The 12,987-nt window shown below is 49.5% G+C and overlaps 1 protein-coding gene across 2 annotated transcripts in view; it reads right to left on the bottom strand.

Moving 5' to 3' along the window:
- The window catches only part of TYRO3 (TYRO3 protein tyrosine kinase), a 39,548-nt gene extending 30,194 nt beyond the window's left edge, over positions 1–9,354 (bottom strand). Inside the window, exons 1-3 of one of the 2 annotated variants that reach the window (XM_054275875.1) lie at positions 8,862–9,354; positions 5,433–5,616; positions 3,267–3,367 (exon numbers count right to left, since the gene is read on the bottom strand). In XM_054275875.1, the coding sequence (XP_054131850.1) occupies positions 3,267–3,367; positions 5,433–5,616; positions 8,862–8,949 (373 nt within the window). In that variant the 5' untranslated portion in view covers positions 8,950–9,354. The remainder of the gene's footprint in view (positions 1–3,266; positions 3,368–5,432; positions 5,617–8,861) is intronic. The other variant, XM_054275876.1, reaches the window with a different exon arrangement.
- Between the last annotated feature and the right edge of the window lie 3,633 nt (positions 9,355–12,987).

Below are 12,987 nucleotides of genomic sequence, written 5' to 3'. Positions count from 1 at the left end.
CCTACCTTAGGTCATCTCTAAATGGCAATAGCTGAGTGTAATTCCACACATCAAGAAATGTGGTTCTTCTCATGGGCAATGCCAAAGCTCTTGTGGTTTCATTGCTCCAAACCAGTAGCACAAATTTCAGCAGCCATCAGCAGCAGTGCTGACCATGCAGGACAGCCAGTCACTTCTGGTGATTGTTGGAAGAGCTGAAGGCCCAGAGAAATGCTCATTTCCCTTCTATACAGAAATCTTTGTGTGTCAAACACTGCTGCTACCAACACCACTTACCCCAACCAAAATCAGGCATTCACAGCTGGAAAAAGTGTGTTCTGGAAGCTGCTGATCTGTTGCCTCACAGAAACAGAGGAACTGACAACATTGTGCATTCATATGCTGAAATTATACTGTCTGTCCCTGGCCAAAGGTGACAGGCCCAAGCACCTCCACCAGCAGGCAATTAATACGGGTGCCTAATAGGGATTTAGAAGCCTGACATTTCCTGCAAGCTACAGACAAAAGTGCTTTCCTCAGTCTTTCACTGACTGTCCAGTCACAGTTTCATCTTTCAGGTAGCAGCACCTTTGTGCCTTCCTTGCCTCCTTCCCTTAGAGTAGTAAGTAAATGATTAAAACAGATTAAAACAGGTCTAAACCCAAGTCTCTTGAGGAATGAGAGTGCCTATCTGTGCAAAGGCTAATATTCAGGACACGTATATCCATTGTCATGGCATACTGCTTGTTTTTGCTGACATATTTTACTTCATTTTTTTATTGCATTCATACATAAACAATAAAAATGAGTAAGCTTTTGAGATACCAGCTGTGACACCTCTGCCTGCTTTGCCTTCCTTCTCTAAGGAAGATTAGAGGGGAAAATAATCACCGTTTCTCTACCTGTGAGCAGGATCCCTGCCTCCTGTCCATTTGTCATGACACCCAAGGTAAACTTTCAGGAAGATCCTGCCCAGCTCAGCAGGTTGTCTCACTTTGGGAGCAGCTAAACAGAGCAGACAAGACCACAATTAAAAACTTTCATAGTTGAGGCAGTGCAGCTGACTCATCCAGCTGAGGAACTCGCACTGCCCCCGTCCGTATGTTACCTGGGCAGCTCGCTGCCTGTGACACATTTAGCCTCCCAGTTCCTGGTACAAGAGGTGAGTGCCAGCACATTCTTTTCACAGACACCCCACGGAGGCACTGAGCAGCCAGCAGTCAGGAAATCAGCAGGAAATCAAGGAAATCATCCCACCTATTCCCCTCTTCCAATGCAGTATCCAACCTTTAAGGCTGATTTTTATGTACAGATTTGAGACAGAGTGATTGATTCAGGGGAATGTGCTCATACAGGTGTGGCTTGGTCTCTGACTGTAGCCACAATGGGGGCTAGCAGCCCCAGGAACAGCCACATAGTCAGAGGTGTATTTTGAGACAGAAAGCTCTGTAAGAAACCCAATCCATTTTTTAACACTCCACAGTGTGCCTCTGAGATCACCTCTCTAGCCATCATGTTCTCAGCAAGGCCAGAGACTAGTTTCTGAATCAGGAAACAGGTTCAAAATAGTTTTGGTTTTGTAAATTCAAAGAAGTGTTTCATAAGATCAAACATTTTTATTACAAAGACAGTTCAAATACCATTGCTAGAAAATCTGGCAGGTACAGACTACCTAAGCAGATATTATTACACAGCATAGAAATGCAGTCAAGCTCACTTTAAGTTAGATCACCAATAGTCCACATTTGTTTGTGTGCCACACTGAGGCATGTCAGCACCTAGTGAAGGCTGCAAATCACCAGAGTAAAGATCCTCTTTCAATCAGAGGACAGTTGTTATTGATAGAGCAGCCACTGCTACACAAAGCTGGCACGTCCAGGGAAGAAATACACAGAGATAACAACGAAGGTGGGTCTGAAAACCCAGGTGCTTTCTTATGCTAAGAGCTGACACATTTTTTAAACTCCACCCCTTATCACTACTTGTTAATTTTTAATTATATCCACCAACTCCCTTTACACATGATTACATGCCCAGTTCAACTGCCTTGTGCTGTACTTGTTTTTCTCATAAAGGCAACTGGTTGATTTTTTTTCACTTCAGCTGTAAGCTTTGGCCTTCATTCTCAACATACTCCACCTTACCTAACTGCAGCTGGTTTTTTGTGACTTAGATACTTTTTGCCTGTGCAGTCCAGAAGGGCAGCATGTTTATTCCAGCTTGGCATGCTGAGCTACCCAATCACTCCTAATGCACCCACCATGCAAATGCAGCCACCTCTGGAGCAGACCATGGTAATTGGATAGAAATAGAAACTCCACACAAGAGAGTGTTTTAAGCTGTAAAATTCAGGTGGACAAAAGCCTAGGATTTATGGAAGGCAGAATGTGTTACTCCTCTTGTGAGAGCTGCTATGAATGTTCCCATGCTCTGAGTGAGCAAGACCTTTGCTGTAAAACACCCTGACCACATCACCTCCCACAACACCCTCCCTGCTCCCCCCTGTCTAGGACTGTCAATTCAGCTCTGCCCCAAAATGTTACCAAACACATCCAAAAAACTACTTCTTGCTGAAAATGCATTGTTCCTGTCAACTTCCTCACCAAAAATTAAGCCATCCTATGACTACTAGTTCCTAACAGAGGATCTAACAGAGGATCTAACAGAATCATGGCTCAAGGGAAATGAAACTAGAGAAAGTAAGAAGCCACCAATCCACACCACCTTGGGTGATATTTAGCAGCCAAGTAGAAGCCATTCCTATCAGACAACCCTGGACAGAAAAGTGCCACACAGAGCAGCCACAGCTATGAAGTGCTGATGTACAGCACTTCTCACAAAACTCACAACTGTGTTAAAACTGTACCTTGCCCACAAAGACCTGCCCGGCTGACACACAGAAGCAGACTGTGACCCTGCTTAGAGAAGTGGGTTGGACCAGATAAGCCCCATGGATCCCTCTCAAAATGAACTATTCACCATTCTATGAATTATTTAGAGATGACAGCAACAATGGATTTAAAAGCTGGAAAGAAATGTGCTTGCACAAAAAGATCTTGTTTCCTAACATGCCAAAATAAAACCAGAAGGCAATGAACGGACAGCTCTGCCCTTTGAAGCAGTTCTCCTGGTTCTTACTCCTGCTCTGTAGCGATTTCCCTGCAGTCAGCAGCAATGGTTCAGAGCCAAGAAGCCTGTCACTGGAGCAATCTGCTCTCACCACTTCAACCTGGAGCATATTGGTGGGTCAGCCGTGAAAGGAAACCAGCACTACTACTCCTCCTTACCTTCCACTATGAGCCACACTTGTTGTGATTCTTCCTTCTTCCCCCCGTTCTCAACCTGGCACCAGTACTTCCCAGAATCTGTCCGCTCGACGGATTTCAAGCTGAAAAAAGTCAAAAGCCATATCGATATTTTATGTGGATAAAGCATGTTTTTGCCCCAAAGGACCCTCCAGTGTTTTGCAAACCAGATGCATGGAAAACACCCACTGAGACACAGCCAGCTCTGGGGAGGAGATCAACAGCCAGCCAGCACAAAGCACATGGCAAAACAGCAGAGATGGGAGGCTCCTCTCTAAAGTGGGTGGAGAAAGTCCTTGCAGAGCAGACAGTCTTCCTCCGAAACATTCTCGGCAGAAAACCAGTCATCTGTGTCCTCTGAGGATAGGAAGGTCATCTCCATCCTGAATCATGACTCTAGCTAGCCTTCAAGCGCAACAGCTTGGCCTACAACATCTGAGCTAGCAGGAAACTCTGCACTGCAAACCTCTGGTGAGCTGGACTGCTTTGCCTCAGGCAACAAGACTGGCACAGCCTGTACAGGAACAGATGGGGCAGAAAAGGGTCCCCCTGCCTCAACAGCGCTCAGCACTATCCCGATTCCAGAGCGGCTCACGCTGCAAAACTCCTTGGGCCTCCCAGTTTGTGATTTCAAGGGGTTATGCTGGTGAATGGTGAGCAGGGGCAGAATTTGGTACCAAAGCAGTGAGGTGTCAGCTGCCAAAGGCAACAGTGTGGCTCGGAGAGCCCGTCAGGGCACCAGCGCTGCCTGCTCCCCGCAGGCCGTGCAGCCTCGCGCCTGCTGCCATGCAGGCATCCCCCGCAGAGCTGATGCCCACCTTTCTAAGGCTAGCAGTCCTCCAGGAGAAGGGCAAGGATGTCTCAGGAAGGAAGACAGAAAGGGGAGAGAGTTTGCTGAAATGCACACAATGGACCCACTACAGCCCGATTTTCAGAGCTGGACCTTCAAATGGCATCAGCTGTCCTGCCCATGTTCTGAAATACAGTGATCACAGCAGAGGGTCACACATGGATGGTAGAAATGGTCTCTTTGGGAGAAGAAAGGAAGAAGGAGAGAGAGATTCAGATACATCCAGATTTAGCACCCTAACTTATCTCTGGTGCTGCAGAGAGAGTTCTCAGCAGAGTAAAACAAGAGGCAAGAAAGGAGATCAGAATGAGATTGTGAAGGACAGAGTTAACTAGTGGAACTGGGGGGAAGTAAACAGTATAGTTTCAAGACAAACTGTTTCCACAACATAATGTTATGCAATAGTTTTACTGTGAACAGATGTTTTTCCTACCAAAATGTTTTTTACAGACAAGCTTTAACACAAAGACTTTTAGTTGCTGGAATTGGAGACCCTGTGCAGTGTCAATCCAAGAAATGTAACAGGAGATGAAGCCAGAGCTCAGGGAAGAGTGATTCTCAGTCAGTCAACAGTTTTGAGCTCTCGTGGTGTGGTGTTCGTATATTTATCTGTACAAGCTCTTTTAATGCATAAAAAAAGACAGAGCAGAACCTTGGGTCTTGTTTATCTCAGTACTTCCAGAACTAGCTGATATCCCTCTTCTGCTGAAATAAAAGTATAGAGATCTGCTTTGCACAAGAGTTTCATGCCTCTGAATGGGTCAGGACCGATATCATGTAGTGTAAATTTATTAGGAATAAATTAGGATTCATTGCAAAATGAATCAGGGATGGTTCAGAGGACAAACATTCCTCCCCAAAGAAAGGAAGGGGATGTAGTCCTGGGAGTATAATTTCAATCAACAATCCTCACCCTTTAGGCAAACTGACAGCTCAAGAGAGAGAATAAGAGAACAGGATGAGTTCGAGAGAAAACCTATTTATACTGCTGCATGGCAGAGCAAGATGAACAAACAAAGCAAGACCATCCTTTCACCTTGAAGTCACGTCTCAAGCATCACAAGCATTAGCAAAGCACCTGTCCCCACAGTAGTCAGAAAACCAATAAGGTTGTAGTGGATAAAATCTCAGCATTCAGTGGCTTCAGTTCTGCTCTCAGTTATGCCCTTGCCACACAGTGAACTGCAGACCTAAGGACTTTGCCCCACTGAGGGCACTGCAGTTGCAGAGATATAGCTGACAGCAGAAAACTGTGCAATAGTTTCCATGATATTCTTCCTTCTCTGCATCTGTTGTACCTGAGGAAGCCGATCCAGTGTTCTTCATCTACTGGAATGTACACCTGGTCTACGCTTTGCACCACTGCTCCGTCCTTGATCCACAACATCTCGGGATCTTCCATTCCCTCGAGGCTGCAATTTAGTTTCACGGGTTGACCCTGGGACACCTTTAATTTGATTGGAGGTCCTGTAAATTTCATACCTAAAAAAAAAATACTACTCCGCCCCACCCCCAGAAGAAGGGGGGTTGGAGTACAGCAAATTACTCTAGGTTGGTGGTCTGGAATTATGCACCCTACCAGCACACGCTGCAGAGGAGTGTGTTAGTCTCAGCACTGCTCTACTACATCTGCGAAGCAAATGCAAGCACTGAAAGCACAATTGCTGGAGAAAAGTGGTGGTTCAGCATGTACATGGGGATTTTTTCAACTCGTGTAACAGCAGGGTGATGTTCTGCAGAGCAGTGCCCAAGCAGAGACGCACAGAAATGCTGGGAGCTTCGCCGTGTCAGTGTTCCAGCAATGCTAACTGCATCCCTTCAACACGCTGCCACACCTCCCTCTTTTCCCCAGGCCTAGATTTAAGCTATGCTGTTCTTGTGCTGCTAAGAAAACATCGTGCTTGCTCCCTTGTATGCATTTGCAAAGAGCGTGGATATGAGGAAGAATCAATTATGTTTTGTTATTCAGCATACACTGTTCTCCTGCCTTACAGAGAGCTTCTCTACAATTTGCAAAACCCACGAAAACAAAGCCTATTCCACACCATACCTCACTGAGGAGCAGAACTGTTTAGAGAACAGATATTTCTGTCGCGTGATGTGGGTGTGTGCGGAATGAGCCGTCTGGAGGACCCTTCAGTCCAGCCAAAGGACCCCACTGTACCCAGAGCTACACCATTGGCACCCCAAAGCAGCAGGGCCAGAGCTGGTGAAGCTGCCCAGGTTTATGGATGCAGAAGTGATCAGAATTTGCCCCGGAGCACTGTTACGTGTGTGGGTGGATCGGGAGTGTTTCCCTCAAGCAGAAGTGAATGTATGGAATTTGTTAGCATGAGAAGACACGGAAGCCAACTATCTAAGCACATTTAAGAAAGACAGGCATATAAAGGAGGAACTAGAAGATCAAAGGAGACCGTGGGAAAGCAGGAAGGTAGAAAATAAATGTAAAGTTAGTTTTGTTAGGGAGAGTGGCTATTTCCTATGCAGTGGCACAGGACTGACAGACCAGAACAGGTCTAGCCTAGTCCAGTATTTTGCCCTGGCAGTGGACTCCACGTCCTTCAGAAAAAAATTACTCCATCACTCTTGCCTGGCCACGTATCACAGTACATTACAATTTCACGCAGTTCACTGGTTGGTCAGCTTCTCACAGGATGCCTTGCTACCCACAGAGCCAGTCAGAAAGTGCTGCTTAGTGAGCAGCCCTGTTGCTCTCAAACTCTGTTACAGCCTTTCCAGGAATCCAACACAGATTTCAGATCTGCCACTTCCCTTCTTGCTAAAACGCCACCCTCCCACGGCCACGAGGGCAGAGGAGCAGCAGAGGAGCTCACAGCATGGTTGTAACAGCTGGGAGAAGGGGAGCCAGCACTGTGGGACCAGCCAGCGCTCTGCCACCAGCAGCCTGTACCCAGATGAGTACCAGTAGTCTAGGAGAAAACCCAGAACACAGGCAGAAGGTCTTTATTCCTTTCCTTAATGAGATTCCCCAGCTGGTTTCCTGACACTCAGTCTTTTGCCTTTCTATCTGCTGTTATTAATTTAACAAATTCACGGAGAGCACTGGAGAATGGGCGAGCTGATCATTTGAGTTTAGTTGCTACAGCTCATTTGCTAGGCTAAGGATTTGATCACCTTGGGTGAGGATGATCTAACCTCGCATTACTTAAATGTGACAAAAACTACATGTCCCAGTGCATGCCAGAAAGCATCCTCCCTTTCACCACTCAAAGCACTGGAATAATATGTGAAAGCTTCATAGCAGCTCTCTCTGTGTTACAGAAAACTGATATAGCCAGGCTGCTACACATGCAGAAACTGACAGACATTTTCATTACAGGTGCCTTCATGGAAAATCAAACTACTCAACATCCTTCAGACTGCCCTGCTGAAAGAGTTAGTCATAAATTAAACCAGGAAATATTGTTAGAGATTCTATATGGTTTTCAGTTAGCAGAGGAATCAATGATGTAGGAAATTAACATACAGTACAAGTGTTCAGTCAGAGTTGTACATATTGTCCAAGTATAATCCCTCCATCAATTTCAACCGAAATGAAGAATTACAGGTCAGGTATTTTTAATAACTTCACAGGTCAGTAACACAGTTTTGGCTGCAGCATCTCTTCCTGCAGGTATCAGGAAGAATCACATAAGAATTTTAATTTCCATCTATTCCTCATTTTACTCTCCCACTCACTATTTCTCATCTGACAACATTCTTGATTCAACTGTGCAAGAAGTAATTTCATCCAAATAGGTTCCGCCAAGCCTACCTGTAAGAGCTGCAGATTGTGAAATGTATAGGTAGGAAACAGAACTGTTTTAAATGACTTATCAAGCAATTATCTGAATTGACAGCAAGTGAACACACTAGTTGTCAAAATACATGACACATCTGTTTGTTTGCTTTTTAAACTTGCTATCTCTGTATATTTTAATTCCTAGGAACAGAATATGTTTTTTGTGATATTGGGAGTGGAGAGAGAGGAAGACGTCTGCTCATGCATGCAGGGTAAAGGTTTTTTGCTCCTCAGATTCCTTAGGACACTGATCTAGCGATGCAGCCTGTGCCACAGCCTCCCCAGCTCCGTGCCACTGCACGCACATCGCTCCACACACAGCGCGGAGCCCAAACTCCCGGTCAAGTCGGGAGGAGGCTGGCCGGGGCGCCGAGACGCTCCAGCACGCTGCTTTCCTTGCCGACCGGGGTGTGAAACTTCGGAAAACGAGTTCATGACGGAAAACAACAACAAAAGCCTCTGAGGAATGCGCTAGCGCCCGGCTTTCCTCGGCGACGGCCCGCGCTAGGCACACGCCAGAGCAATGCCTCCGCGAACCCGGCGAGGATTACTCGCTGCTCTACTCGCAGCCAGGCGAGGCTCGCACAGCTCGGGCTCCCCGCCGGCTCCCGAGCGCCACGTCGCTGGTCCCACAGACGCTGCGGAGACGCCCGTGCCCGGCCGGGAGGGGCAAAATGCGCCGGCCCCGACCCCACCTGTGGCTGCCCGAGGCCCCGCGGCCGCCGCACCGGGCGGACCAGGCGCCCCGGCCGCTCCTGCCCGGCGACCCTCAGCGGGCTGTCGACACTCGTAGAGGCGGCGGAGCGGGAGCTGCCCGCGGGGAGACTCGGCCGGCGGCAGGAGCCGAGCCCCGCAGCCCCTCCCGCCGCACCCGGGGTCTCGGGGGGCAGTGCCCCGCCGCCACCGGGCTGTCAGCCCCGCTCACCTGCCACGGCAGCGACGTCCCGGAGTGCCGCAGCCCAGAGTCCCAGCACGAGGAGCCGCGGGATCGCCATGCTCCGCTTCAGCTCCATCTCTCCCGCACCACCATCCTCTCCCCTGTTCCCGGCGCCGCGGGGGGCTCCCACCGCCCGTGCAGGCGGCGGCGGCGACAGCGGCTGGGGCAGCCCCGCGTCGCCGCCCGATACGGGGCTCGCCCGGCAGGCTACGGGCACGCTCAAACTTCTGGCTCCGGCCGGGGCGAGCCTCGGGAGAACCTGCTGCGGGGCGACGGCGCGGGCCGGTGGGGTCGGGTCAGGTCCACTCCGCTCCGGTCGCCGCCGCCGGGCGATCTCCCCCTGCCGGCTTGGCCGCCGCGGCGCCACTCCGTGGGTCGCTCCGTCCGTCCGTCAGTCCGTCCGTCCGTCCCTGCCCAGCCGCCGCCGCCGCCTCCTTCAGGAAATGGCGCTCTCGGGCGGTCACCGTGCGCTGTGCTCCCCCTCTGACATCACATCATGAATATGCATGAGCCGAGCGCCCACCGCCCCCGAAGCGGCGAATCACCGCGCCCGCCGCCCCCGCTCCGCCGCCCCGGGACGGGACCGGGGCTCCGAGCCCCCGGGAGGGCGGGATGGGACGGGACGGGGCGGGGCGGGGAGGGGCGGCAGCGGCAGCGGCAGCGGTCGGGGTCGGGAGGTGTGTGGAGGCGGCGCCCCCCGAGGGCTGCTCCGCCGAGCGGCCTGGTTTCCAGAGCGCCGGGAGCTATGACCCACATCCGCGGGAGCTGCCGGGGCACGGTCATCCTCCTACAGCCATGTGGCCCCTCTGGAGCCCCAGCGCACCATCCAGCCCTCCAGGGGAGGAGGACTTGGGGCCACCACCGGGACTCAGGCCCCCCAAGCCGAGGCTCTGCCGGGATGAGCAGAGCCCCGCCTCATGCACAAGCACCCCCTGCCCCATCTCCCTCGGCCGGCCCTCTCCAGCTCCTCGCTTCGGCCACACTCTCCTCACCGTTCGGCCCCTTTCTCCGCGGGTGTCGGTCACCCCATCCCGGCAGCTGAGCTGTGGAGGAGCACCGGCAAGGTGAGGAGATCCACCCGTGCCCTTCAGGCAGGATCGGCTCGGCCTTGACCATTTTTCCACTAGCGGAAAAATAGGGAGAGAGCTCAGGAGGGAGATCTCTGCTGCCACAGGGTTAGTGGAACGGCGTGGGAAAAGTCACTTACAAACAGTTTTTTCAAAAATCTAGCGCTGCTTTTTCGTAGGAGTTACGGTGAGAATCTGGGTTGAAAGGCGACATAAGGAGCAATATCGTTACAACTCGATGCAGCGCTCAGCTCTGCCACAGCCATCAGCGTGCAGCACTTGCCCAGCAGCACCCGAAACGCTGTGGAAACCTGGCTAAATGGAGGAACGCAGGGAATCTGCACTATCCTCAGGAGGGGGAAGGAGAAACTGAGGCACAACTAGCTCATATTATTCCATTCCAAACTCTAATCTTCACTCCCCCTCCCAAGTAATTTGCATTTCTGATAGGAATTCCTCGGGGACTGAAGCAATGCCAAGAAGATTTCATTACTGGAATGGAAATGTCACTCCCTCCCCAGTGCCTCCTGCTGCAATGAGGTAGCTGGGAGGAGACACTGACAAAGCCATCCATTCGAGTGCTTGTGGGAAGTCTAGTTGCACCTGGGGACAGGAAATCGCCGGGATCACTGCAGCTCTTGGGCTGAGAGGTTCTGTGCTGGTGCTCGCTAAAAGCTTCATGCACACTTGCTGTCGCTGCTGCCTCTCCCCCAGGCATCCATCCAGCTACATGGTCTGTTCCTGCACTTAGGGCAATAGCACCCTCCAGAAGGTAGCTACTTTTGCAGATCTTAGCTGTTTCATGAGGAAAAAAAAAAAGGCCATTAGAATAATGACATGTTTCTATGGTGTTTTCCTTCTAAGGATTTCTTCCAGCCCTACAATTACAGAGGCTTACACTACACTGGTCCCATGGGCTCAGGAAGTGCTCCAGCTGTAGCATGGCACAGGCCAGATTCAGGGCTGGTGTAAGAGAGCAAAGCTTTGCTGGAAGCAGTAGACCAAGGAGGATTTTTCCCATCAAAAGATCTGACTTCAGCTGTTCTGAGAAGGACTTTGTGTTAACAGTGATAGGCAGGAAGAGCCATATGAAAATTGGACTGAAATTCTGCACACACTGCCAGTTGAAGTGCAAACTGCAGTGGGAAAACTCACAGAGGAGTGCAGTATCACCATGCAGAAAGCAAAGGAACTGGTGAATCTTAAATGTTTTTAGGAACTGGAGAAAAATAAACTCTCTTGGCCTCTTGTGGCACTGAATTAGCACCATGGCTTTATTCTTCAGGCTGTAACATCAGTGACAGTGCTCACTGTTCACACACACAGAACACAGCTGTTGGCTCTCTGGATTACATTCTTTCCTTACTTCTGCTGCAACAGTGTTTTGCCACATCTCACCAGACACGCTGGGAAGTGTAAGTATATTCCAGAAAATGCCTGAATACCTATTATTATTATACCATAATCCAGAGGTGAATGCCCAGTGCTGGGAGACTTCTGATGATGAAGAAAAAGAGAAAAAAGGACAAAAGGGAGGGGGTTAGGGAGGGAGGGAGGGAGAAGGCAGAAGGAAGAGAAGTATTTGCTGGACTTCCTCACCTTCTTCTACTGTTAAGCCTTTTCTAACTACTGAGACCCAACAGGACATCTGGAATAGGCTATCCCAGTGAGAAAGCAAATCCCCATTTCCACATAAGAAGCCATAGCCCTAAAAGTTCAACAAAAGCTGCTGGCATATACCACTGCTCCACTGTCGAAGTAGGCAGTCTGCAACTGGATAGAAAATCCTTGTGTTTTTACACAAGGTGTTTTCTATAGAGCTGCCTGGTTTGCACTGGGATTCAAGAACTTGTCTGCTCCATCCTCTGAGGTGGGATTTGAAAAGCAGCATTAACCCCTCCATTGCTAGGGGGCAGATCCCTCATCCTGCATCGGGAGGCCGTGGCAATGGCAAGAACAAGGATGAAGTGGCATTCAAGGGTTGCAGGAGTACAGGAGTAGCTCTGCTCTACAATGTAGTAGACCCAGGATGGATATTCAGATGCTTCCTGAATGGGAGATCTGTTGAAGCCAGCATATTTAGTCCCAGGCTAGAACAAGAGCTGCTCCCAGCTTTTTGGTCACCACCAGAGGCTACAGCAAGTGATGGGAGAAAGCTCCCTGAGTGTGAGGGCTTTTGCAGCTTAGGGGTGGCTTCTCAAATTAATGGCCCAAAGTTGGCCCAGAATGCAGTGACTGAGGAAGCACAAATCCTGAGGACTTTCCAAAATTTGACAAGGACACAGCTTGAGAGCTACTGGATAATGCAATGGCATTTCAGGTCACTGGAAAGGACTAAACTGAGAATAAACTATCTCCATTCTCTGTCCAACCCATCATAATGGATTGTTCATGTCAGATAATAATAGTGTTTAACGTGGCCACTTCTGAGGCCCCAAATATAACTCTTCATCTTGGCATACACGTGGGACAAAACTGGCCATCCCAAGACCTTGGGTATGGTATTTAAAGCCACGTGTGGCTGCAGCAGCAACAGCAGCTCACAAGAAGGCTGAAACTCATCCTGCCTCTGTCTGGGCTAAGCTTGCCATAACTGAGTTATGCTGCTCATTTAGGAATTCTCTTAGATACAGCTGAACTCTGTTCTCTTTGAATCTATATTATTCTACCATCTCCTCCCTTCTCTTTTCTTGTCTTCCTCTCAACCACCTTCTTCACCAAGCAACTGTATTGAAATATTCCAGCCTCTCTGTTTCAGCCTTGTCCAGCTCTTACATCTTTCATATGTGCGGGTTTTAACTTTCCGTGTGAATACAAAGAAGGACAGGGAACTCTATTAAAGATCTGCATTTACTTTGTCTTCAGTATACCAGGATATCAGGTATGAGTCTGAGCTTTGAGTTCTGGCCTGATCCTTTTCTAGTTCCCAAACTCCCAGCTCTGCCTGGGTGTGGCAGGTGGCATGGTATAGATGAGGGAAACTAGGTGGAAACTGGTGGATCTAAATTTGGATTTTTCTCTAAGTTTCAAGGTTATCCAGTTTGGCC

The sequence above is a fragment of the Melozone crissalis genome, unplaced genomic scaffold (assembly GCF_028551555.1).
Source record: "Melozone crissalis strain CALT ecotype California unplaced genomic scaffold, PUWL_Pcris_2 ptg000018l_1, whole genome shotgun sequence".
NCBI classification, from domain to species: Eukaryota; Metazoa; Chordata; class Aves; order Passeriformes; family Passerellidae; genus Melozone; species Melozone crissalis.
Note: the sequence above shows the minus strand (reverse complement) of the source record. Positions and strands in the feature narration are given on the sequence as shown.